The sequence below is a fragment of the Crocodylus siamensis genome, chromosome 5 (genome assembly GCF_052110815.1).
Source record: "Crocodylus siamensis isolate JL-2025a chromosome 5, ASM5211081v1, whole genome shotgun sequence".
Classification (NCBI taxonomy): Eukaryota; Metazoa; Chordata; order Crocodylia; family Crocodylidae; genus Crocodylus; species Crocodylus siamensis.
In genome coordinates this window covers 199845600-199873347 of record NC_143399.1, presented here as the reverse complement: position 1 = coordinate 199873347, position 27748 = coordinate 199845600, and the positions used below count along the sequence as shown (strand labels likewise).

Below are 27748 nucleotides of genomic sequence, written 5' to 3'. Positions count from 1 at the left end.
AGAGCCCCTTGTACTCGGACCTGGAGGTTTAAATGGACAAGACAGCTAAGGCCAAGAACAGGAATATTATCATTCCCGTTCCACTGGTAAGGAATCCAACGAGGCTATGCAAAATCATATTGTGTCGAATGGCAGGTTAAAAAAAAATCAAGAATCACCATCATTAAGTGTGTTAGCACAACTGATTTTGTTTATTTTTAAACCAATCCAAAATGCAACCATGCTGTATTTACAAAGACAATACATTGGATAATATACCAAATGTACACAAGAGAGAAAATGGTATTCCATCTCTGTTTGATTTTCAGTTTTCTGTACTGTACATGTGTTAAAACTGCCTGATATATATTCATATCCATCTCAATCATTTTTGACAACTGGATTAATACTGTTCCTTTAACAGGACCATGAAGAAAAAATAATATCCACTGAGTTGCTTGGGTGAACTGACTTTGTGCGATCTCGTACACCGATTCCCCCCAGGCCTAATTTCTCACATAAAGGTAATACTTCCAGTTTAGGATAGGTTTTATCAGCACATATCTGCTTAGACTATATACTTTGGTTAGTATACAAGACCATCTACAGCTATGTATTTCTCAGGCCATATAAAGTAGCACAAAAAACAAAAACAGAAAATAGTCTTTTCACCTTTTTAAGTGTTCATTTTCTCTGCATTTCCAGTGTCATTTATTTTGTCTACCATTTATTACTGTCCTTTTGATGTATTTTCCTCTCTTATTTTCTTACAAAACAGTCTATTCATCTATCTGTATAAAATATATATATATATATATTTATAACAAGAAATGACCCCCAATATTTGTTTAAGCGCACACATTTATTTTTGTGCCCGTTTAGAATATATACTGTTTATATATACTCTACTTTGAATGCCATTGACCCTGAATTTCCCAATCTTACCTACTAAAACAAGGAATGTTATTTTCTGTTTTGTTTTAAGATGCACAGTTATATATGCAAGATTAACAAAAGCAGAGCAGCCACAGGAAGAGACAAATCCTTTTTTTACATGTCATCAGTTTGATCTTGTTCATTATCTTTACTTGATGGTTTGGTTTGTAGTGACTAATCCCCTAGAATCAGAGCATTTGAATTTCATGTTGTATCTGCTAGTGCCAAAGAGAGTGCATAGGCATGTACAGGGAAAACTCAAGGCTGGAAGATGTAAATGTATCTGGTACTTGGAGATGCCATGTTGCTCAGGACCATATATGCTATGGTGTGTTGGGAATCACATACAATTTGACAACTCAGGCTCATTCCAAATAATTTCTAACTGGTTGAAAGGCCTTTATTTCGCCATCATTTTATTTGGGCCGGCAGCTGGGGAAATTCTTCACATGATCGTCATGCGCATTATATCAATACTCTATTTTACAGCAATACTTTCTGCTTAGTAAAATCCCCATTTTAGTTATACATAGCTATGTTTCCAAGCAGTCTAATCTCACAGCACTAAGACTGGTCATATGAACACTGTTGCGGTATATCCAAATGATCACTTTGAATAAGATGCCATAAGCTAGGGGGGTTACAACTTGAACCTGACCCTCTAGCTCACACATAGGTGCCTAATGATTTTAGCTCCTTCACACTTGAGAGCCCCAGGTAAAAATGCCCTGAAAGATTGGGAAAGAAAAAAAAATAGAAAACTGTAGTGAATTAAAAACCACTGTAAAGTACTCCTTGTTTGTTTACAAAGAGTCCTTAATACTGATACATTTTTTTTTTCCAGAAATCAATACATTTCTATCTATAATTCTTCTTTATTTTGGCTTCATCTCCACCCGGGAGTTAACCTCATCGCCATCCAGGTCATACTCTTCTGCTTGGCCACTGGTCCACACCTTCACACGGTCAGTCAGTTCACTGGTTCGGGGAGCCAGGATGAAGTCATAGACAAGGGCAGCACTCACTCCTCCAATGACTGGCCCGACCCAGAAGATCTGAAATGTAACATCAGGCACCTCTTTCACTGCTTAATCAATCAGTCATTCATTCTAGACCTATTCTTGAAAACACCCTGTATTTGCCATATGCTCACGTATTCAATTTGATTGAGAAAGCTCCCTAGGTTCTTGTTCAGTCTGGGAGGTGGGGACTCTTTAGTACTAATCCTCACAGTGATACTGCCTTGCTGTGCATTTTTTGGGGAGGGTCACTTTGGCCAACTAACGTCATGACCGTTGAAAACACAAATTAAAGCAACTGCATAGAAAACATGATGCACGTATCTAATTAAATGTGGTCTGATTGTCAGTGAGGTCATGGGAGATGCATGAGCTCACTGTCTCTAAAAGCCATGCCATATTTACGTTGGGATAACATTTACAAAGGCACCAGAGACATAAACATTGTATCCCACTGATACTCAATAGGCTTTTGGCTGTTTCAGAAATTTTACCCAAGATGCCTATTAGGGATTAGAGGTGAAATCCAGAGGATCCTACAACTTCGGTATGTATAAAAATGATGCACTCGTTCCCAGGCAGGTGAGTTACAGAAACAGGGCTGTACATGTAGGTTGTCTTTCAAGTCAATGGAGAAAGATAGGCAATCCACAAACTCCCGCAAAATCCCTTAGGAGGGGCCCACAGAAAATGTTGAGCACAGTGGTGATCAGAAACCCCTGACTGAATGAAAGCTGTACAGAGTGCCTTGGTCCAGTTGGGACCCAAGACCTGGCGTCCTCTGTGATAGCACTGCCTGCCCCCCACTTTGGGTTATAGTGCATCTATTTTCTTTTCAAAAGCATTTATTTGTGCAAGCAACTTTTAGTAGCACAAATGTTCCTGGAAAGTGAGCTTCAAAGTCATTTGCAGTAGCACTGGAAGAAATCAAATGGTAAGTTCTCATCCAAATGCATTTATCTCAGCATGTATCTAGTGAAGGAACAGCACCCTCATCATGTTAGTTCAAGTGAATGATTTTATTGAAAGTGCTTTGGACATTAACAATTCTGATGGGGTTCACTGGTGCCCCTAACTAGAGCAGGGCACCTGGGAGAGCTGCCCTGGGCACCAGTTTGAGGAGGGTGTGAGGCAAAGAGAGGCTCCAACTGCTGCCACACAATTGCACTAGCCATGCAACAGCAACCAGAAGTCACCACTGCCCCAGTGGGGAGCAATTGCCATGGGCTCCAAGCCCTGGTGTTACACTGGTAGTATTCGCCATTCTAAGTTGTAGCAAAGATCTCTGAAATATACAGTATTTTCAAAGTCCTACTGCCAGAAAGCATTTAAGCAGTTGCTTAGCAGTTAAACATATGTATAGCCCTAATGACTTCAAAGTAACTTCAGTTACTTAAAGTTATTCATGTGTTTATGTGCTGTCATGAGCCTAAATCTCAGTATTTACTGTGCTCATAAGCGACAACTCAGAAATACAACTTGAAGACCACATTATTGGCTCGGTGCTATGGATAATATCTGTTTTAAAATGCATGTTTCCTATGCCACTATTTTATATCATCTCTCATCCATGGGCTGGGATGTACTTGAATAATAATCATGACCATGATTTAAGGATGGTGTCTGTAACATAAATTTCAGTCTGCAATAAAACCTGTTTAACTTACCCAGTGATTAGTGAAGTTATTGGCAATCAAAGCTGAACCAAAAGATCTTGCTGGGTTAATGCCACAACCAGTGTAATCAATCTATAAGACACACACACACAAAAAAAAATTGCTGTTAAGGAAGATATCCAGAATACAAGGTGTCCCACAAATGCAAAACTCAATAGTGAAATAGAGTGAAAGGTGTATTTTGTGATTCACGGTCGGTCCGTAAGTGACAAAATGCAATTCGGGTTGGAATTTTCTAACAAGTCTTGGATGGAATGGAATAAAAAAGAAGGCTGAATCCGTCCATTGAAAGCAGAAGAGAACCATCCATAATGAAACACAAGTGAAATGCTGTCCCCACTGATATCAATGGGAACTTTGCCACTAACTTCAATAGAGCTATGATTTCACCTCCAATTCCTGCAAATCCATGTAGATTTAACTGGACCAATGCTGATATGAACCTCATGATGATACCACCTGACTCTTTGGTTTATGGTAGTCTCTCTTAAGGACATAATTTAATATGTGTAAATTGTTCCAAAATCATCTATGACAACTTACAAAGTCCATAAAGGCATCAGGCCGGATCCTATCCCAGGAACTATGGGCCTGAATAGCAAGAGGTAAATGAATCTTCTTCTTTCTCGCTAAGTTGTGTATTTCAGGTTTGCAGCTAAGATAAAAGTGGTTGATGTAGGAAGACACTTTGCTTTTCAGGGACCAGAGCAGGGTGGAACAGGACTGAATTTAGACACTCAACACAGGTGCCTATTCAGTAGAACAGAATTTTTCCATTATCTGGATCCCAAGTGTTTAACATCTAGGTTATATTAAAAAAGGACAGGCCACATGAGAGATGATGCTAGACTAGTGTGAGGATTAAGAGACTTTCATAGAAGGAAGGCACAGTATGGCTTGGCTTCAGAAAAGCTAGTTCCTTGTTTTAGCTAATTTGCTATAATTTAGTCTTTCTCCAAAATGTTGATATGGATGAGTGAGTGTCAGTCATGGGCTGACAAACCAGGGAAAAGGGGCTGTCCTTGGAGGAAGAGGCTGAAGAAAAAGAAAAAGAAAACTCAATATACAGAATCTGAGACAATACTGTAGGGGAAATCAGAGTTAATATGTCTGTGTTAAAAGAAAATAATCTGGGTATAAAAAGAAGCAGAAATGGTCTATAGCTGGTGGCTTTCATCTCTGAAGATCCTGGGTTCGGTCTTCAAAGAAGTCTAACAGGATGGCTACTGCATTTGGAAAAGAAATAGGCTTTGGACCTCCCTCCTTAAACCTTTACAATGTTATAATAATGTCTCAACACACTGTCTTAAACAACCATACCGCCCATGCTTCCTAAGAGTGCAGTATCCTCATAAGTGTGCGTTTCACAGATAATATGTTCAGTCTTCAACTGGCAGAGCTGATGAACCTATAACAGTCATGTGAAACAATGATAATGGATATTCAAGGGGATGAGGGGGCAGTTGCTATGAGCCAAGTATTTCTGTAAGTAGGTGGGAATTGATGGCATTGTAATCACGATCAGAATGAACCGGTCATTCCTGGAAACATTCTCCCAAGTCCAATGATATAGGACATCACTGAGCGTCTATTATACAATGACATTTAAAACTTACAGCAAGAAGATGCCCTAAGGCAACAGAGAGCCCGATGGCCAGAGGTGCCGATCCTGTGACATCGTTCCTTCTCCGGTCTGTAGTAGCCAGGACACACAACACCAGCTGCAGCGTGGCGATGATCTCAATACCCAGCCCCTGTCCTACATTGATTCCATTTGCAAGCTGTACGGAAACAAGAGGAGGCAGGAGTTAAAAGTCCTTATAGTCGTTAGATCACTAACTATAAATGCCAGGCCTGTCAGGCAACATCTTCCCTCCCATTAGTTGTATTTGACCGAACACTAGTAAAACTGAGCTCTTTTAAGAAACATTTGGATGCCTATCTTGTTGGGATCCTTTGACCCTAGCTAACTTCCTGCCCCTGGGGCGGGGGGCTGGACTCAATCTTCCGAGGTCCCTTCTAGCTTTAATGTCTATGAAATCTATTAAAACCCCAGAGTTGAAGTATTCACACTCATCAAGTGTGAATGGCACCTTTAGCAGATAATAATATAAAGCTACAAATACAAGCAGCCACGTTGACACTGTAGCTCATAGTAATACAGCCAATGGCAATTTTCTGCAATGAGAATGTAATTGGTGTGCATATGAGAGGCAGTGGGCGCAACTACACAAGATGCTAAATACGCAGTAAATTAATTGTACTGTGCATTAGTGCATCACGGCAAATGCCGTGCTATTGTGCTAATGTTCAGTAGAATTAGTCTACTGTAGGTTAGCACCACTTAAAAGGCAAGTGTTGGCACTACTGCATAGTAGCACTGGTTACTGCTCACTTATTTAGCATCTATTATACAGGTACTAAACTTAGTGTGCCATAACCACAGCACATTAATACACATGTAGATGTGCCCAGAGGGAACACAACATTTGCCATCTAGAGGTTTATCCAGTAAAGCGGGCATCCACATGGCAAAAAGAACATCCACGTGATAAATATATAAGCACTCAGTGGCAACACTTAGGGGGATGCATGGGAGATGCATGTGCACTCCCGAGAGTGCTGGTGCACCCCTGACCAGCTGCATTTCCCGCTTAGGTGATGGGCGGAGGGGCAGGCAGGAGCGCCGGTGTCGCGCTGCGAGCGCCAGCCGGCAAGGGGGAGCACCACATGTAGCACCACGGCCACTTCCAGGAGCACCGCAACTGCTTCCCAGTCAGCAAGATTGGCCATGGGGGGACCTCCCCACCCCAGGCACTGACTGGTCGCTGGGGGGGGCACATGCCCCCCCAACTAAGGTGGCACCATTCATCCATGTAAGCACTTCCTGCTTACTGAAGTAAAACAGGTTCTGCCACTGAACCAACACACATGGCTCTAAACATACAAATCTCACTTGCACTGGTATATAGGACCATCTCATTAAAAGCAATGGATCTGCGCCCACCCAAAATCAGTAGGAATTATATCAAGCCATCCATTTTAAGGACATTGCTAAGGAATTCGAAACTGATATTCTGCTCTTTGTTTTAGAAGCCTCTTGGGAAACTAGCGCTCAACAAACCAGCAGCGACCTGAAAAATAATGCAAAATGTAGCTTAAGACAAAAGAACAAATGACAGCAAGTTACAAAGGGAGTAAGGACTTGTCAGTTAATTGGAAGCAAATGGAAACTAAACAGCGGTAGCCTAGATCTCTTTCACCGAGGGGTGAACTACCGCCGCTACCAAGTTAGACAGACATTCGGCTGGGATGATTTAGGCACGATTTTGTCTTGAGCAGGGGCCTAGACTACATAACCTCATGAGCTGCCTTCCAGCCCTATGATCCTATGAATGTACTTTCCTGCCACTGTCGTGTCAAAATATCATTAAGTTGTGCTTTTGTCTCTCTTGCCCTTTACCCATGTGGTCATGCAAGAGGAATCAGACTAGATGTCTTTGCGGACCCCTTTTGGAAAACTGGTTTCCAGCAAATTCACAGGACTTGACTCCATGATTCAAGTGGCCTCCTCCAGTACAGTGTTTCTATGTTGCTATGTCCCTAACAAGAATAAACATGCTCTACATAGATTAAACCCAATGCCAATATAATCAGTAGATTATCTCATCTGCCACCGCGCCTGCACTAAGTGTGCAGGGCTGTATATGAGAATAACATATTTAAACAATATTGTAACTTGTTTAGAAGAAGAAAAACACAAGCAATCATGCTGCTCATGAGATTTCCCGCCTAATTTCCTGCAGACAAACAGCTGTATAACTTCAGATAAGTAACCAAACTTTTGGACTTTCATCCAAACCCCCTGACTTTCATCCTTTACTAGTTGCTTTCCTGTTTTTGCCTCTTTTAGTAAGTATTTTTTTTATATGAGTGCCTGTCTAGAAAAGCACTAAGACAAATACGCAGTATTGTATCCTTACCCAGTGTAAATCACCATAGCTCCATTAATGTCAGTGAAACTACATCAATTTCCAGCAGCTCAGGATCCAACTCATTATAATCTATATATATTTACAGGTCACTCATGAAAGTGCTAGATCAGTAGTTCTAGGGTTAAAAACCATTTGCTTACCCACAATCACTAACCAACATCAAATGTAATTATATGGGGGGCAAGGGTTGCAGTGTAGATATCCATCCTGTGAAAAGTGGACTGAAACAATCAAGCACCATGAATAGTAGTAACATCTGGTAAGTACCAGCCTGAACTGAATATGTATGAGTGGTTTGGAGGTTAAATCTCCATAGCCTGGGTATCCATAATAAACCCCTGCACCACACACACCAGTCTGCTATAGCTATAGTTTCTTCCCCAGATATTCCGAAAAGGGGTATGCACTCTTCTCCTTCAAATCCGCCCTTTAAAAATAAAGATCTTGTGGGTCTTTAGAGGAGACTGGACAAGCATCTGGTTGCGGTTGTCTGATCCCAATGCTTTTTCCTGCCCAGGGCATGGGATTGGACTCGATGATCTACTGAGGTCCCTTCCGACCCTCACGACTAGGAAACCATGAACTAATCACTTTATGCATTGCAAAAACAATGGAGCTTCTAAGTCAAATGCAGCAAGATCTAACGAACCTTTAAATCACCCAAACAAGACTTGGTCAGAAATTACATGCCTACGTCACAAAGAGCAGCCCTAATTGAATCTGTTCAGCAATAGTAGAGGTCAGAAGCCAAGTTGACCCCTGGGCAACAAGCTTTGTTTTAAACACTAGGCCATAGAGTTAATCTGCTACTTGCTTACTGTCTTTCCGGACCTTTGCATCTTCAACTCTCAGCTCTCCAGGGACACCTTCAACAAGACAGGAGGGTGCCCAAATAACCTAGCCTACAGCCATGTGGTAAGGGAGGTTCTGGGAAAGTAGTTGATGTGGGTTTGAAGCTTGTCATGGCCTAGACCCCAGGACTCCTTCGTGCCTGGTTTAATGCTGTTGCTACTTGACAAAAAGAAGGTATTACTGTCACTACCATTCAAATATCATTCATCAGTAACTAGCTAGTGCTGCACCTCGTACTAAACTCACAGCTGTTGTCAGTTAAGGCGTCTGGTTAAGGCCAACATCTTCCCTCTGAGTCATCTGGATCCCAACCTGCCCAAACATTTCCTTGTAGTCTGGAGTCAGACATTTCAAGCTGAACAGGAGCAGGAACTCAGACGCACCCTATGTCTAGTGTTGCTATTAGTTAGCTGTAGATAAGAGACCTGGCCATGTGGATCAGCCTTCGGAAGCCACATATGAGAAGCCAAGGTACCTAATCCTGCCAATTAAGATTGCCTCTTACCTTTTAGGCATTGTAACACCTAAGTGGAAACACCCTACAGGTTGATTCAGATCTGGCCCTTAGATTTTAACGATATCCATTGAAATCATTAGGTGGTTGGTAGCTAAACACCTAGACCTCAGACCCTTTGGCTACCCCACCTATATATTTTATTTCCCAGGCAGAATGTCCAAACTTAGGGGCCAGCTGGACATACGTCCAAGTGACATGCAGGCACTCAAGTAAGGACAATCGTGGGCAAACCCACTGTTAACACAATACCACTGATAATCCATGGGGGATTTAGCTGGTTTCCGAATTCTACTTTCACATCAAAGTTTGAACATTTTGGCCCCAGTGGTTGAAACCATTAATAGCTGAACAACCACCAAACTTTCCTGTCACTTCAAAGGAACTCAGCTATTTTTTAAAAAATATAGAGTAAAAAACAATCCTGATTCTTATCTTAGAGAGATGGGAATTGGGTTTTTCCTTCCCTTCCCATTGCCTGATAAAAGATAACCCATGATCAAAATGAGACCAAGGTCATTCCCTATGTTAATCAGCACTTGTTGGTGTGCTCTGGGGCATCAAAGAAAACCTGGAAATGTCATAGGAAAGTTCTTGCTTTCCCTCTAGCCCGGTTTTGTCAGATGTAATTATATACGGTTTGACAAGGACATAAATTTCTACTGAACTAGCAAGGAGTCTGGGCCTTGTTCCAAAACACTACAAGCTAGGGGCAAACATTGGAAGGCCTGTCCTGTCTTTATATTTGCTTGGCCTAATGTAAGTAAATGTGGTGCTATAGGGATCTCTTTACCTATTTATCTATATTTGTCTGTCTGTCAGTAGAAACCATAGTGTCACTACAATAGTATAAAGCTGACTTCAAGCAATCCAATGCCCTAGACTAAGGGTTCCCAAACTTTTTCTTATTGCATACCCAGTTCCAGACTTGCCAGCTGCTCATACACCCCTACCAGCATATAGTTTATATTTTAACCCCTTAAATCCCCGTTTCATTATAATGAAAATTAAATCTGCCATTACACAATTTCTCGTGTGTACCCCCCCAGATATGTCTTGTGTACCCCCATGGGTTCATATGCCCCAGTTTGGGAGCTCCTGCCCTAGACACATAACAACAGCCCTCAACCTTCTGCTAAAATGAAGCCAGATATATCCTTCCAGTATTCACTTCAGGCCAAATCTACTACCCTCTTCTGAGCGGTCCTCTGCTAAGGTGTTTTTGGGCTCCCCAATGAACACCTCATTAAGATGCATGAGGTCTTGGATCTACTTTTTTCATGCTCTCAGCTCTCTTGGGCAGACACAGCTACACTGGTTAGTCTCAGGGCATGCTTTTTATGGTTTTCTTTGCAACCCTAAAGGTAAATGACTGGCTTTATTTTGAAATTTAGTCTTAAGTATTTGTCTAACCATCTGCCTCCAGGAGCTGGGGGTCTAAGCACAGCATGAGACTGTCCTGTGCCTTATTCTTAACCCAGTAGCATACAATAATATAGCCTGGAAAAAAACCTACTATCTTTAATAACTATGTCATGAGAAATAGCATTGACAATACCCATAAAAACTGGAGATCACCATGTTGGATTTTCCATTAGCCCCTCAAGCCTGGCAAACCATCTGTCAGCATCAACAAAATAACAAACCAAATGAGTCTGGTGCTAGAGCAATTAAGATATCAGGGATATGAGCTTGACCTTTGCACCAGACCTGTGCCAAAGACTGCTCCTAGTTGACCCAGGTGTCTTGTCATTCAGCCTGGGGGGTGAAAGGAGACTGGATATATCAATCACTCCCTTGCATGCTTCTAGGTACAGAAAGGGGTGCCTTAGCTGTGCTACCTTTATAAGCTGTGAAGCTCTGGGGAACTTTGATGATGATGGTGGCCAACAGGTGTGCCCTCATACCTGTTAGAACAGGCCTCCAGGGACCCTAAACATGTCTCCAGATGCTTCAGATACATCTAGGGAGAGGGTAGCACCCCAAATTTCTCCATCCCTTCAGAGAAATCCCCTATTGCCTCCTCAACATGGCTTTAAAGTCATTTGTTGCCATTCAGGTGGCACAAACTCACCCTTGCAGCAACCAGGAAAATGCTCATTTTGATAACGGCAGCTTCCTAACACCAGAAAGACATAATGAAAGCTATGGCTCTTCCGTGAGAGCCCCTTGATTGCATTATGGTGTGTTAGAGAGAGGGACAGTTTTGTTCGGGTGCCTACACCTTGGGTAATCCTGATCTGTATGAGCATCCTAACTGCTTATTTACCCACTGCCTGTGTCAAATGCCCTGCAACCCATTGCTGGAACATGATTTAGCAGCGCCACGGCACAGCACACCTCTCCCTTTCCAGCATTATCTGACTCATTTATTGCATCATGGGAAATGGTGACCCCTTACGTAAATCATTCTTAACTTCAGCAGCAGGGACGTGGGATAGTCCCATCTTAGTCTGTTGCTGACTTGCCTTAGCTAAACTCCAGAAATGACTGTTTGTTTTTGCAGGTCTATTTGAATGGTCATTTTAGATGGCATCACTCACAGCTCATCCCACAAAGCCCCCATCAAAGCCTGGGAAGGAGCTCCAGCACGCAGGTGATGCAATTTAACAAGGATCATTAAGTGCTTTGCAACCTGTAGCACAGACACATTGGTCTATCAGCAGTCTCCCCAGCTTGTCACAGGGAAAGCAGCATTCCTTGCCTAGGCACTGCTGGGAAATGAATGGCAACCACAACTGCTAGTCTCCCTATCTAAGAGATGCAGTGCCTCACTCTGATTTATCTGTGAATGGAGCTGTTAATGCTTCCTTTTTGCAGTCCCTCTTGCCTGGCATATTCAGCTGACCCATTTCCATAACTGTAAGCAGGAATGTGGGCAATTCCTGGTATGTTTTCTTTCCTTCTGTTTTGTCGGTGCAAGATTTTCATTAATTGCCTGACTTCAAAACAGAACCAGAAGACAGGATATTAAACTGGCCCAAGGTAAACCCTGCTGTGTACTTTTCCAGTGGCTTCATACTTTTCCTATTCGGAATAAAAGTTTATCAGGTCAAAACATGGTTCCAGTTATTTGGGCAAAGCCATTTGTTACGCGAAGCGGTTTCATTGTGTGAAACTCTACATCCTTTCATCTGTCATCCAGCATCCTCTTAGACCTGTATGATCTTTTCGAGGGTTCACTTCACTTTGATACAACCAGGGTTACTCTTGGAAAATACATGTCTCATACTAGCAACAGGGAAGCATCAGTCTTCTCTGTATCTTGAACACATTTCACTGAGAGCTATGCTGGCACTTTTTCATCTAGCATGGAAAGTAATTTTTTAATCAACAGTAGCCTCCATGTTACCATTAACATTAAAACATCCCAGCAATTGCAGTCAAGTTTTCCCCTAAGCAGTACAGGAGTTTTCTTAATTGCGTCATGTATTCAATCAAATCCTACCATCACCGGTCTTATAAAGAGACATTTTTCCAGCCATGTTGCTAATTATTGCAATTGCTATTCCTCCATCCAGCAGCAGCTATCCTATATTTTTACATGTATGCAATCATTGAGCTGGTTTGCATGGGATAAGGGTGTGGAGTTAAAAATATCTTCTATAGTGCTATCCCCCACTGAAACTCTTCCCTCCCCAAAACTTTTCTTGTACTATGTTTCTAGGTCAAAGCACTGCCTATCCCTGCATGTGTGCACAGAGCGACTGCACCTTTTGGGTAATAGTGCAACACAGATCACACATAATAACAATGCTTTTTGTACTGCAGTGAACTCATTTTCAATATTTTAATTTCAAGACGCCTGCGATAACTAACACTGGGCCTACCCACTGTGAAAGCATCCAGTCAACCTCCCCGCCTGTCCAGGCCTGTTTCTAAAATTCATTTCTTACTTTTTATTTCATGCAGTCTAGTTTGAGATACTTCAAGTGATCTGGCTTCACCCCGCACCCTCTGGGAGAAATCTATCTGACAGATTTCCTAATACTGAGCTTGAACTCTCCCCTCCTTCATGTTATCTTATTTTTCCTGTGGATAACTCTGCATCACCCTAAGTGATCCCTTTCTTCTCTCCTAACCTGCAAAAGTCAATGGGCCATTATCATAACTGGTAGCTATTGTTTAGCTAAACGGTACAGCATATGTACATATAAAACAAAAATCAATCTTTCCAGCCAGACTCTCTATAATTATTTCTGCTGCTCAGCTTCAAAGTCCCTCTACTATTTTGTCCATTCGGATGCAGAATAACTCTCCTCAGCCTGCCTCATTAGGGTAGCACTAACTCAGATAATTATACTCAGCCTACCCAAACTCACCATGCACTTCCAGTTGCATATGGGTGGTACACTGCCTTTACATCATGTTTCTATCCACCATGGGACTGTGGTTGTAATTTATTTCAGAAAAGAGGGCAATTCCATGAAAAGAAAAATAATCCTTGTGGTCCAGACATTCATTATTTAAAGGCATTTGAGAAACTCTGGGAGGAAGGCACTGCTCCCATGACCAAAGATGAGTATGTGCTTAAGTGCTCTGGAAGATGAGGGTCTGGAGGGAAGAGTCCCATTCAGCAGTGATTTTATAGGTTCACAAGTGCAGTCATGTAAATAGCTGCAGCAAAGTCAGCAAGATGGAAGATGGTCCAGCAGGAGCTATGAGAAATTATTTCAATTCTCTGCTCTGCCATAGGTGCCTTGTCTGACTTCGGACAAGTCACAAAGCTTCTCTGTCCCTCTGCAAAATGGTGGATCTGCTGCACCGAGATGGGCAGGAGAATAAGCACAGATTATGTTAAAGATTGGGAAGTATTCAGATGCTATAGTGAAATGAGTCATGCAACTATCAGAGAGACATCCTTGTAATATATTATTTGCATGCACTTTCTTGGATCAAGACCTATTCAGATGCTATAGTGAAATGAGCCATGCAACTATTGGAGACACAACTTTGTAATATATTATTTGCATGTGCTTTCTCGGATCAAGACCTAGGATATATCATAAGGTTGGAAGGGTTTCTAGAATCAAGAGTTTTCTTGGATCAAGACCTAGATATATCATAAGGTTGGAGGGAATCTCTTAGGACATCAAGACCAGTCCATGGCTATGATTGGCAACCAACCCCTTTCATGAATTAATAAAGCTACACCAAAATTAGGGGGGTATTTTTGTTCCCACTACTTTGACTGAAGGGCTATTTTGGACCCTCACTGCTCAGCTAGTTAGAAAGCTCCAAATTTCCATCCTACATTTCTTCCTAGCCAGTTTATATCTATTTGTTCTTATGCCAATGTTGTCCTTCAGCTTAAATAGTTTCTTTTATATTTCATGGGTGTAGTTGTAGCCATGTTGGTCTAAGGGCATGGGCAGACAAGGTTCTTTGGGTAAATCTGATATCTTTTATTAAACCAGCAATGTTGGTCTAATAAAAGATATCAGTTTTACCCATAGAACCTGTGTCTAGTAGGAGAAATGGTCTAGCAGAGTATGGGGATGACCAACATTGTTGGCCTAATAAAAGATATCAGGTTTATCCAAAGAACCTTGTCTGCCTTTTATATTATACGGTGTTTAAGAGCCATCATTAGTTGATATGTAAATTGAGGCAAAGAGAGGTTTAAGGCAGTTGCTATCCAAAATCATACAACAGGGGCCTTCTGTACAGTCCTATGGAGTTAGGGGAAGTCCTTGGAAAACATCCATGGACTTCAGATCAGACTCAGTGACAGAACTGATAATAAGGGCAGAGCTCCCCATACTATGCTAGACCCTTTCTCTTACTAGATACAAGTTAAAAACTTATAGATGCCAGCACAGCCAATTATCCAGCATCTCTGGACAGGAGACACCCTTCAACAAAAAGACCTGACCACATCCTCCCACCTCTGTCCATAGTCTACTGAAAAGCTAGACGTTGCTTTTGTGTGAGACAAGCCCTGCATGCTATAAAGAGAAGAATGATAGCTCCATTTATATTAAACCAAAGTGTGTAAAGCTAACGTATGAGCCCAGTGACAGACAGTAAATGTCAATCTCTCTTCAACTCTTTCATTAAACGTCGCCAGCTGGAGACAACCCGTTTGTTGAAGAGTCACATTAATACTTCACCTTTTTATATGTCTGTGGGAAAGTTTTCTTGAGAAACAATTTTTGATCTTGCTGGCGGGAAATAAAGTAGAGTTTTTGTGGGGGCTGTTGTTTCTTTACCAGCTTAAAATCAGGGAAACAGCTCCTCTTTAGAAGCACTTTCAGAGCATTTGTTTATACTGATGTGCTATTTATTATCTCCTTTATTAGTAACTAAGAGAGCAGTTGACTTTCAGGGGGAATGGACGGTCTAACTGCTTTCTGAGTCTGCAAAAATCTCTCCTTATACACAGACACTGGAATAGTTGTCTGACTTTGCCCAGCCAATATGGTTGGCTGTCAACAGCATTAAAATAAGATCTGTTTTATATTTCTAAATTAAAACTCCAACAAAACTTCTACAAGCCTTTTCTGGAATTAATGGGATAGTCAAAGACTTCCTGAATTCAAGGTGGCATATACTTTTAAACTGCTTTTTTCATGGTACCATAAAACCAATGTTTCCATAGATCTAAATGACTTGTAAGCTGCCTTTTTTACCGTAGAGTTAAATGGGGGCACCAATATTCAGATGAGGCCTCTGGAAAAAGACAGCGACGTCTACTCTATCATTTCTCTTCCCTGTTCGTCATAAAAGAAACTACAAAAGAAGAGGATCTAAGGGTCATATCCTGTCTTCCTTAGCATCTAAGTGGTTTCTTTCTGGTCTAGACTAGTCAGCCTGATTCTCATATGGGTCACATTACCATAAATAGCTGAGCGTCTTCCACAAGTGCATTCAGGAATGTCACTCATATCTGCCATGTGAGTCTGCTGTGGATAGCACTGGTTTACATAAGGGTCAGGCATTGGCCCTTTATCCAAATGCATCTCCATAGTTCTCACTGACTTCATTAGCAATTGTGTGAACATAAGTATCAGCAGACATTTGAGCCCTTCCAAGAGGGCTTAAGACCTTCATTTCCCTGAACATGTTGACTGCAAGGGAGAGGCCATGGACTGGCCAGGCATGGAGGATGCAATACCCTCTGGTTCTTAGAAGAAGACACCCCATGTCAGGTGGAAACACATGAGTGGGAGAGACAATCCCACAGGTTACACTCCTGCCACTAGGATTTTCACTCTGGGATCTTTAGCAATAACTAAAAGAATCCACTTTGTCTACTGATGGATCTATTTCTTTCATAGATTTCATAGATATCAGGGCTGGAAGGGACCTCGGGAGATCATCCAGTCCAGCCCCCTGCCCAAAGGGCAGGAAGTCAGCTGGGGTCATAGGATCCCAGCAAGGTAAGCATCCAATTTCCTCTTGAAGGTGTTCAATGTAGGTGCTTGAACCACCTCCGCTAGCAGGCTGTTCCAGACCTTGGGGCTCGGACAGTAAAGAAATTCTTCCTTATGTCCAGCCTGAAATGGTCTTGCAGGAGTTTGTGACCGTTCGACCTCGTCATCCCTCGGGGCGCTCTGGTGAACAATCGTTCCCCCAGATCCTGGTGGTCACCCCTGAGAAACTTATAGGTAGCCATCAGATCACCCCTGACCCTGCGCTTTTCCAGGCTAAAGAGTCCCATGTCTCTCAGCCTGTCATCGTAAGATCTAGAAGAGGCAAATCGGAGGTTAAGTTAGCTCTGTACGCTCTTAAGAGTGGTCCATACTCCTCCAGATACAAGGCTGGAGAAGAACTAAAGCTTGATGAATTTGGAGGGAACCCAAGTGGATAGCATAAATCATGCACCTACAGTAATTAGGCTCATGGGGTTCCCGTCACACTTATGTGTCACTATAAAAGTTTGCATGGTCATTTGTTCTGTTGCTTCAGTCAGCATTAACTCTCTCACTCACTCTCCCTCTGAAATATATGAGGAACAGCTAATGACTTCAGCGAAGGAGTTGTGCTCCTAGCCAGGAGGGGATAAGGACCTGGGAAAGACTGACTGGTCCATGGGTGTGTTTGTTTTCGTGGTGAAAATCAAGCCTGAGTAGCATTTCGTAGTCATGCTGCCTCTCCCAAGTGCTGCATTACAAACTACCATCCCTGTATCAAAGAAAACCCTTGAAGATCAGATATCTCTTTCCCCCAAGCATCTATAACTTTTCCTCCAGGATGGACAACAGGCCCTGTATATTTGATCTAACTGGATATTATGAGGTCCTAACCTCAGACATCTTTGACCTCAGTGGAGTCGCATCTGCTTAATGTGATCGGGTCTGGATTCAGTCCTGAATGCCAATGAATTCATTTCTTTTACATTAAGGCTTGATTTTGTAAACACACAGTGCTGTATTCTGCTCCCTTTCATGCTTGTATTAATCCAGAGTACATCTCTTAACTCCCAATGCTGCTGTTGTCATTATTGTGCGAGCACGCAGGAGACTCAGTCTCGGATAAGAGTCTCATTGTGTTGGGTGCTGTACAAACGGGGAGCAACTAGATGGCCTCTGCCCTGGATTACCTACATGTAAGTCTAAATGAGATATCAGGGGGATAAAGGCAGACAAGGGAGCAGAAGGAAACAGTGCAAAAATCAGTTGCAAAACATAAAAATAGTTGGACAGTTATGAAATTCTGCGTCACTGAATCCTGATGATTTTTTTTTAAGCCTCGGAAAAGGACTCATACAATAAATGACGATGACGATGATATTTAAACCTTGGATTTTAAGTCAGACAATGTATTTTCATGAGGTTTACTGCTTATCTGGTGCCTCCAATTATCCCAGAGAGTGAAAAAGCAAATGCTGCTATTCCACCCTGTAAAAAAAGCAGGAAACTTCTTCTAGAGGCAAAAGGAAATATTCTGGATCTGTTTTCCTCCAATATTTATGAGCTATCTCCAATATCTGTTTTCCTCCAATATTTATGAGCTATCTTAGTGAGCTTAAACAACACAAGTCAGTTGTGGCAGATTTCTCTTTATAGAACTTTTTTCAAGAGAGATCTGCATCTTACCTTTTCTAAGATTCATTGATCCTTTAAACACTTTTCCTTCCTGAGAATGAAGGCAGCAGCTATTCTGCACTCAGAAACACCTAGACCTTTTTTCTAAGGATGGAAATGAAGAAAAACTTCTCTGAGTGAATCTGATGGGACTCTAGTAACATGGCCTCTCCTTCCATCTTCTACCCGAATGACCAGAATATCTGTTGGAAAATATAGGCACACCTCTATTGCCTCAAACAAAGTTTTTGCACATGAAAACAGATGCAGGTCTTCTTAGCTCACATTCCCCACTGTTTGCCTACCTTCATGCTGTCATCTTTCCCCTCCCTATAAAGACCCCCTATTTACTCCCAGTTCCAGATTTGGATCCTGATTAAGGATAAGCACCTCTAACCATTGCGAATCTAAATTCAGACATGAAAACCGGAGTTGTTTCATCCCTACAACCAAGGACTGTATGTATAACTAAAAGTTGCCAACTTACAGATCTTGGAAAGCAGCATTCAATGTCTGTTCACAAAGATGGAAGGGTGGTGGCAAGCACAAGTTTCCCCACACTTGCTAGCTAATGTCTCTCGGCGCGGGAGCTGGCCAAACAACAGATAGCTATTTCTTTCGCAAAGTTTAATAAAAAAAACAAAAGTTCTAGTTTTTCACTGGGAAGAAAAGAACAATCCCTGAATAGTGTTCACATTGGCTCTACTCCCCTGTACACAGTGAGGGCCAGGCATTTAGCAAGCGTGTCCATTTAAGCAGACAGCCCGAGTCTTTTTGTAATCTTACTGCTGCTCTTCTGCCTCAACACCTCCAGTCAAGCCATGGCAATGTAGACACCGGGCATATACCTAGCAGGAATCTCATCTAGAAAGCTCTTTGAACACTTTATTGGTAAAATAGCCCCTTTCTCCTCGCAAGAGGTAAGCATGTTTCACAAAATATTATTTATTAACTTCCCCCACCGCAAGAAGCCGGGAGATTGCCGAGATGCAAGGTAGCATCCATTCCACATTCAGAAACCCCTGGCAATTTGTTTAGGAAAGAAAGTAGAGGTAAACTTCCCCGATTGAATCTCTAACAAAACTGCAAATAGGTAACGTGTCCAGAATAAACAGCCCTGCTCTTCCAGATTGGAGTAGATGACATTCAGTAACCACAGGACCTTAGTTATATGTCTCATCCAGACTGCCAAGCTCACCTCACTATCTAAACAAGTTGCTAACATCGAAGCACCGCTGCAATTTCCAAACAGGTCATTTTCCTGCCTACCGTCTCTTATTGAAGTCACCACATTGCCTCTGCCTAATGGTGTTGTTTGCCGCTATTCTCTCATGAGACTCTGTTAAACGATGGAAATCTATAAAATAAGAATAATGCTGCACAGCTCTTCATCTCCAAGTATCTCAAAGCTCTCTACAAAAAGTACAAAAAGGACAAACTGGCCACTACTGAATTTAACTTATCTCTGGGGAGCAATGCAGAAGCTACAGCGTGTATTTAATAACACAGAGCATCACTAAGCAGCAGGCTAGGGCAGAAGGATAACCCTGCGCCTAACTGAAACCAGGGGAGATGTGACTATATAGCTTATAATCATCTATGCTGAAATTTGAACAAGGCACAAGAACTAAACTTAGCCTTGCAAAAAGCAGCATCGAATCTTTAATGACTATTATGAGGTCAAGATCTTGGTTTTATTTCTCATCCATCAAGCAGCACTCACAAAACCACAATGCTCCATAAGACCAGGCTGACTCAGAGGAAAAAGTGTCACCTCCTCAATCACCACCAAGATTTCCTGAACCACCCGGTTTTCTTTGGAAGGCCTTACCATCCAACCAGACGTTGTTTAGTTTAAGATTGGATGGGATCATAAACTGAGGGCGTGGGCATAATGAAAGAGGGTAATCGCAAAGGGAAACACTGAATCACTATGGCAAAGCTTCTTAGTCATATTCCCAGACACTAAGCCACTTCTTATAATGAAGCATTAGCATTTCTGCTGCTTTCTCTACCTGGAGATACCCAGCATCCCTGGGGGACCCTCTGAAGAACAGGAAGATTTCCTTACTTCCTGTCAGCCTGGAAATATCAGCAATGTCAATGGCCATTCCCTACCGAAGGGCTAAGCATACCAAGACTCAGCTTTGCTGAAGGTCAGCAAAGATGAAAGGAGAAATAGAGGCAACATTTTATATTCCTGCTGCATGTCACATCTAAAACTTAGTGATAGAGGTTAAAAACCCCCCCTCATAGGCGCACACTTCTCTTCCCCCTGCCCCTAGCCACCAGGGCTAGGGACAGAGGATACACATAAACCAGCTTACATGATTGGAAACTGGTTTAAATGTGTAACAGAACAGAAGTTCAGTGCACTGAAACCAGTTTCAAAATGGCCCAAACTGGTTGCAGATTCACCTGGTTGGATGTCATATCAGACTGAACTGTTTTGGTCAAACTGGTTTATCGAATTTCTGTCCCAGGCCCAGCTGAAATCCTGCTGTGCAGGGAGGATTGGCAAGGGGTCCCTAACCACCATGGGCAACAGACCTTTCCAATCCCCCTTTTCCAAAGAAATGGAGTATGCTAAGGGCTCACAAAATAGATGACCAGCCAAGATGACAGCTAAGAGCAAGCTGCAGGCTGCATCAGTGGCCACATAGTAGCCCTGTGGCTATTCAGCCACCAGTAGGGAAAGGACTCAGTCTTTCCTCCCTGGTTTACCACATGTGGGTGGATTTGTTCTGTAGTATCAAAGGGATGGGGAGAGAGGGCAGGATCAATGCCAAACACTGATCCTGCTCAAGGCAGCAAAATGCCCTTCTCCCTGCCATTCTACAGGGAGCTGAAATGCTCTCCAAGCCTAACCAGCGAATGCAAAACCTACTTTGCCTCTGAGCTTGTACCAGTGCTGATCAGCCTGTGGCTCACACCGGGGTGTGGCACAGAGGCTGCCCATGAGAAAGTCCAAAGCATGCTCAAGGACCAGCAAGCAGCCAAGGGGACCCCTTTATTTGCACAGCCTCCTGCCTTAAGAGTGGGACCCCAAATATGCCCAAACAGGCTGGCAGCAATTCTGTCTTGGCTTTGCTAAAAAACCCACTTCCTTTATGCAGCTGATTGTTATCGGTCCATTGAGTGGCCTTTTAAAACAGGATTCATTGTATTTATTATTCTTGGTTTTGTTCCTGTATTTAGGCTAATGAAGTCTAGCTTTTTTCTGTCTATTTTCCTTGCCTGAAATTCTGCTCTACTTAAGCCTTTTTTTATTCTTGACTTTAGAGCAGATTTCTCACTCCATTTCCACTCCTGAAGAACTTCTTCTAGACCCACAAAGGAGCCTGCTGGCTCTCTTGAGACAGCAACTGGATCGGTACGCAAAGCCACTTAAAAGGCATGTGACATGATGCAATCATAAGGCAGCTCATAACATTTTTTCCTAATCTTATATTAGCCCTGCGATGAAACTGAACTAAGCAAATTTACTCAACATATGTTTCTAGTCTGATAAAAGTCTTGAGATAACCACTGTCCAACAGCAAATACCTTTTGCTGGAGCAGTTGCCTCTAGCCTGCCTCTCGTCAACCTAAGTGCTTTCCTGACCCTTTTTGTAGGCAGAACAGTGTAACTAAATCTTGCTTTACATATCCGGACCTCATCCGTCTGTCTTAATATAGTATAGGCAGCGATGCTGACAAGCCAATGCATCTAGTTTTGGATGAACTCTGCTTTTATAGTTTTGCCATAAAGAAATATAGATTGCAAGATTCACAGATTGTCAGGGGCTGCAAGACCATCAGGTCCAGCCAACAGGTATGGTGCAAGACTCTGATTATCAAGAAAAGCAAGCCATACTTTTCCTGCCTTAATACCATGTTCAAAGCTGAGAGTTTTAGAAATATGTCCACCCAAGCTCTTTCTCACGTTAGCACCAAATGCCTGATTCAAAGCTTCTGGTAGTCAATAGACTATTTCCATTGACTCCAGCTGGGTTTGGATCAAACCTTTCCCTGTTGGCATGACGCCCATATTCTACATTTTAAAGGACCAACAAATCTATCCCTTCTCCCCTTTTCTCTCCATCTTTCTTACTCTTGGTGTCATCGAATGTACTTTGATGGTTTATTGTGGGAAGTCAGCACCCTGGTGCATGCAAGACAAGTCTGAAGCCAAATGTACATAGAAGGCTGTGTGAGCGTATGCAAATTGGACTGACCTTTTCTTGCCTCATAACACTGTGAAATACTTCCCTAATAAACTACTGAGGAGTTACAGAAGAAAGCACAGCATCAGCTACGGGGCACGGCTTTTCCTTCCACACACTGCAGACCTCCTTAAATCTCATCTCTTTCTTTAAGATGAAGGTGCCTTCACTTCCCCCCGTGAGCACAAGTTCCTGAAGCTGCCGGCAGGAACGGGAGTCCCGTCCGTTCCCTGTTGCACTCCCGCACGCTACAAAGGCAAATCTATATTGCTGCTGCTTATCCGAGGGATCCAGCGCGCTGCTGGCTGGAGCCGTGATCTTCCCCTGTGCCCTAACATGCAAACCTGCCGGACACGGCAGCTGCTCTGCTGTTTTCTCCAGCGCCGAACCCAGCCACGCTGGCCTTTCCAGTGGGAAGTGAATAAACTTGTTTTCCTCTCTATTTCTCCTGCAGGGAAAACAACAGCTGCTGCCCTCCCCATCTCCAGGGAGATCCCCCCACAGCTCCGCTAGCCAGAACATTTCGAGCTGAACGGAAAACCATTTCTTTTGAATATCTGACGGTGACAATCATCGATACCCAGCCTCAGGACAGCACTTGATACAGCTACATTAGCAGCAGGTGGACCAGAAGTCCTGATCTGATGCAAACTTTGTACTATATACAATGGGCTAGAGCCTACAAAGTACCGTTTCCCCCACCTTCTCCCCCACCACGAGGGATTTTTTCCCCCTGAAAAGTGTCATCCCACTGACTTCCACTGAGTTCTGGTAAGGATGAAAATAGGCTTCCCTCCTATGTGTCGAGTGCAATACGTAAGGTCCACAGTGCGTAATGTCCCATCCCCACTGATGCCAATGCTCCTATTAACTTCAGCTGGGCCAAGATTTTCCTCCAAGTCTTCTTATATAGAGACAGGTTAAGTCAAATCTCAAATGGCTGGGGAGCAATAGGAATACAATAACTGCTTGGCTAGGGAAAAAAAGGGTCCCAGATTTTGGGAGCAGTGGACCCAGATTTGGGTCGAATATGGTAGAATAGTGGAAAGGCCACATGGAGGGAGTATCCCTTATTGCTCTACACAAGTGTAATTATGATTTGAAATGTTGTCACAGGAGCAAAAGGGTTTGGGTGTGGTCATATGGCATCCTATGGACTTCAGGTTCAGGGCTCGGTGATTTAGATTGAACCAATATGCCATAGCTGTGGGTTTGCCCTGCCAGCTCTCAGGTATTTGCAGGGGACCCCTGGGATGGAGATGTCCCTTGCGGTCTGTTTTACTGATGAGTGGTTCCCTCTGCCATCCCTTCTAGAGTCCATGCAAATCCCTGCATTGACTCCAGGAGGTGATGGATCAGACCCAGAACCATCCTCGAAATCTGGATAGATCGTATAGATCAGATCTTCTGTATACACAGATTTTAGAGAGGCAAACAAGCAACTATCATTATCACATTGGTTTATGAAGACCAGTTATACCCACTTGCAACTTGTATCCCTCTGGAGGTAGCTAGGACTTCAGAGCTTCCTAAAGCACATTTTTATTGATTTGATACTCATTGGCCTATTTTTCCCCTTGTGCCTGTAACTCTTGGTACCAGTGAGCAACTGGTAGCGAAAGAGCCCTTCTGATCTGACTCTCAGCCTGCAGACCTAAGGAATTAAATGGGATGCTGAATTTCATCTAAAAACTGAATCCTTAAAAGACACAGAATATCCAGAAGACTTGAAAGAAATGCAATGTCCAGCACCAGGTGAGGGAGCTGATCATAAGGGAAGTTCCAGTTGTAATAATCCTCTCCCTCTCATCAGAAGTTTGTGCTATGAGACTTGACACTGAAAATAGCCTCAGCTGGAAAATAGCCTCATCTGTGCCAAATGATAGGTATCCGTTTGGTTGCCACTGTGGATAAATGCCAACATTTTTAAGGAGAGGCAGCTGCAGTCCGGACAGCTTTAATGCAGTGACAGCCCCTGAGCCACAAACATCTGGTTGGAAAAGCCCTGAAAGCAGCCCCACTATTATAGACAGTTGTCTCACTAGCTTGTCCCAGTACAGAGCTCAACATTTCCCTAGCTCCTTGAAAGCACAAAAGCACAAAAAGTTTTCACTGCACAAAAAGTTTTCATGTCAGTACAGAGAAATATTCTGGTCCCTGCCCACTGCAACGTGTATAGTTTTGAACACAGGGCTCCCTTTGACACATCTCTTTCGTCCCCCTTCTCTGTCTCTCTTCTCTGCGAGCGGACGTGTGCTGACATGCTTATTTTGCATCCGTCATCATCAGACTAGATGGACAGTTAATGAAGCACCTTCACAGGCTTGCGAGCATGCAATAAAAAATATATCCATATATGCACATCACATAGCATCGCAAGAGCAAGCCATGCAGAGCATAACCCTTCAGGGAGTTGGCTACCCAGCTGCCAAAAAAATGTTACAGGCATCAGCTACCTAAATCCTTGAGCCAGTTTTGATCATCTCAGCCTTACCTCAGACCCAAGCACAAACCTGATGCAGACCATCAACAATGTGCCATTATATTTCAGAAGGGAAAGGGCTTTCCTCTTTCATCTCTGTCTCACAGAAGCAGCAACCCTTAACTTTCGGTAGTACTGGGGTCAAGTATCCTGGTACGGGACAGCGTTGTGACCCTTAAGCAGTGAAGTCAAGGCAAAGGGTCTTATGGACGCCGGTGGCATTGGATGGAGCCCTGAGTATTGTTGTATTAGGAGCAGCAACATTCACCAGCATTACAGACAAGTCCCCCACCCTCCGCTTGCCCTTGGCAGTAGGTGGCAGGTTTATTCCTGCTAGAAAGAGGGAAGGGAAGGAAAGTTTTGCCACTTACCGCATTGAGTCCAAGGGAGTTGTTCGGGAGAGACGAGGTGACTCCAGAAAGAATCGCTGTGGCTACCACCGCCCCCAGGCACTGCGCAATAATGTACATGAGCGCCTTAAAGAGGCTGATCTGGCAGCTCAGGAGAAGGCCCAGGGTCACCGCTGGGTTCAGGTGGGCACCGCTGATGTGGCCCACGCTTTGTGCCATGGTGGCAATGGCTAGCCCAAACGCCAGCGAGACCTTCACGTTGTCTTGAGTGGCGGTGACTGTCGTATTGGAGCCTAGGGGGAAATTGAAGCCCAGCGCCGAGCCGATGCTGATGAAAATAAAGAGGCTCATGGCAAAAAACTCAGCCACCACTGCCCTCCAGAAGGCTTTCTTTTTGAATTCGCTAGCCATCGTCTCACTCTCTCCCTCTCTCTCTCTCTCTCTCTTCCCCTGCTTGATATTTTCCCTTTGAGGTCTGAGGAGCAATCTGGAGAAAAAACAGTGTTCTTGGTTTATTTATAGGGCTTTGGGTGGTCTGTAGGAGGAAAGGGGTGTTGCACAAAGGGAGGAAAGAACGTCTACATAGATGCTGACTGCTAGATTGATGTAAGACACTGCATGCATGCCAAAGTTTTTTCTTCCCCTTTTTTTTTCCCCCTACCTTCCCCTCCCTTCACAGGCTTCGATCTCTGCTGCTGTTTTTGAGAGGCTTTTTAAAACTCCCTATAAAAGAGCACTTAGGAATTTTATCCTAACTCATTTGCCCTCCCTACAGTCAGTCAGCAGGCACGTCGGACAGACGGACGGGTGGTGCAGGAGTTCTCTCTCTCTCCTTCTCTCCCGGGACTAAACTAAAAGGAAAAACCCTGGGATCTGTGCAAGCCTGTGTATTATTCTGCCTCCACTTTAGCAGAGGCTGGTGACATCTGAAGTAGTAAATACAACTGACAGCTAAAAGTACACTCAGGAGACTGGAAATATCACATTGTGTTTCATTTGACTCCAGGTAGGCAGTGCTCTCTGCCAGCTCTGTTCGGACTCTTTAATTACTTTCCGATTCCAAAGTCTGCCTTTCTTTCTATCGGTCTGTCTGTCAGCTAGCTAGCCATCTACCTAGAAAAGTTTTAAAAAGCCGGAAGTCTAATCCACCGTGATGAATGCTTTCATGCCAAACCCTTTGTGGGGCCACGTGCCTTTTTTGTTGTTAATATTTGTATAATGTTATGACAAAGGCAAACAAACAGTCTGTCGGTCGGTCAGTGGCTTTATAGACGTGTCTTCGTTAACGCTCGTCCAGACAGGTTGTGACCTCAGTAACCCCGTGAGATTCTGGACTCGCTCCATCAAGGCAATTTTAAGGTTTTACAGACACGCAGCAGGGCGAGCAGAAATAACTCTCTTCGCGCGCTCCGCCGCCAACCAAATGCCTCTGACTTTTCCCAGCGCAGCTAGAAGCTCCGCACGCGTCGTTTCGTGCATGTCCCCGATGCAAATACACTCGAGGGAGATTTTGTGTAAGCAGTTGCAGGCCGTCTGTACTCGCCGCAGCCATTCACCGAGCCCCCGGGAAACCTCTTTGTAACTTGACGAGGCAGCTGTGAAACCAGCTATTTCTTTTCCATTGCTGTCATTCTGGTCCTTTTTTACACCCAGCCAGAGCGTCAGGGCTTCCCCTACCTCCTCCCTTGACTCTCCAGGTAGCTGTAAGCAAGCCCCGTGGGGGGTGTCTAGCCCAAACCCTACAATGAAAGTATAATACATACTTTTTGTTAACTGTCCTCTTCCAGGGTCAGCTGTCCTTGCTGTCACCAGGGAGACTGGCTTCTGCTGCTGTGGGTATACACCGCTGGCCAGAGAAAGGAAATGGCATGCTTGGTTTTGCATGTATAGTGTGAAAACATCTTTAAGTGCAAAGGGTCTCGGAGCCTCGGCTCTTATCACATTAAGACCTACGTAAGCCTACTGGTTTAACTTCCACTGTCAGATCGACGTGGACTCTAAAGTCTTCCCTGAGTCAAAGACCCTCCCTTCTTCAAACACTGACTTCTAAGTTCCTGTTTGAGCTGCTCCAGATCCACAGGGGGTTGAAGGATCCTTGGAGCATTACTGGCATTTTAAATCTGCCTAATTTTCCTTTTTCAGAATGCAGCGTTCCCTTCTCAGCCGCGGCTAAACTCCATTCAAAGCTTCCCCGACAGCAGTAACAGCAGATAAGAAAGGACGACAAAAGGACAGGAAGAAAGAAATCATGTCGAACAAATATACACACGGAAAACGTTAGACAGCCAGGAGGATATTTTAAAAAACATACTGAGCTCTTTTAAATCTGATTCCAGATAAGAAGCTGAAAATTGTTTCAATAAAAATCCAGATGTCATCCTGTCTACAGTCCCTCGGTGTGTGTCCCCATTCTTTCTGGTCAGCAGATGTTCTGGATTTATGTAGGAACAGACTATCTTTCCTAGTGCTGCCTAAAGCACGTGTACAGGGCATCCGTACCAGCAAAATAAGAAAATAAAAGCCAGTTCTCGTTACAATAATGAGCAAGATGGTACACGAGAGAGAAATCAAATTAAACCACACCACACACCAAGTGAAAGCATAGTGTTAGAGTACAGAAAATAATTTCTGATTTAACTATCCTTGAGATAGCAGACTTTCCCATTTTGGGTCTTTATGCCAACACTGTATCCTAAAGTTGTTAGAGTTAG

The 27748-nt window shown here is 43.3% G+C and overlaps 1 protein-coding gene across 1 annotated transcript; it reads right to left on the bottom strand.

Annotated features, from left to right (window-relative positions):
* Positions 1-163: 163 nt before the first annotated feature.
* AQP1 (aquaporin 1 (Colton blood group)) lies at positions 164-26818 on the bottom strand. Its single transcript, XM_090047839.1, has 5 exons — positions 26801-26818; positions 25059-25524; positions 5227-5391; positions 3602-3682; positions 164-1970 (listed from the first exon to the last, which is right to left on the bottom strand). The coding sequence occupies exons 2-5, from the start codon at positions 25446-25448 to the stop codon at positions 1791-1793; spliced, it is 816 nt and encodes a 271-aa protein (XP_089903965.1). The 5' UTR covers positions 25449-25524; positions 26801-26818; the 3' UTR covers positions 164-1790.
* Positions 26819-27748: the final 930 nt, after the last annotated feature.

Bases quoted from the DNA above. Each gene is read 5' to 3' on its own strand.
- AQP1 (XM_090047839.1), bottom strand. From the start codon at position 25,448: ATGGCTAGCGAATTCAAAAAGAAAGCCTTCTGGAGGGCAGTGGTGGCT. The intron at 5,392-25,058 runs GTAAGTGGCAAA...GTTTCCGTACAG, and splicing joins ACTCCCTTGGACTCAATGCG to CTTGCAAATGGAATCAATGT. The intron at 1,971-3,601 runs GTAAGTTAAACA...GTTACATTTCAG, and splicing joins ATAACTTCACTAATCACTGG to ATCTTCTGGGTCGGGCCAGT.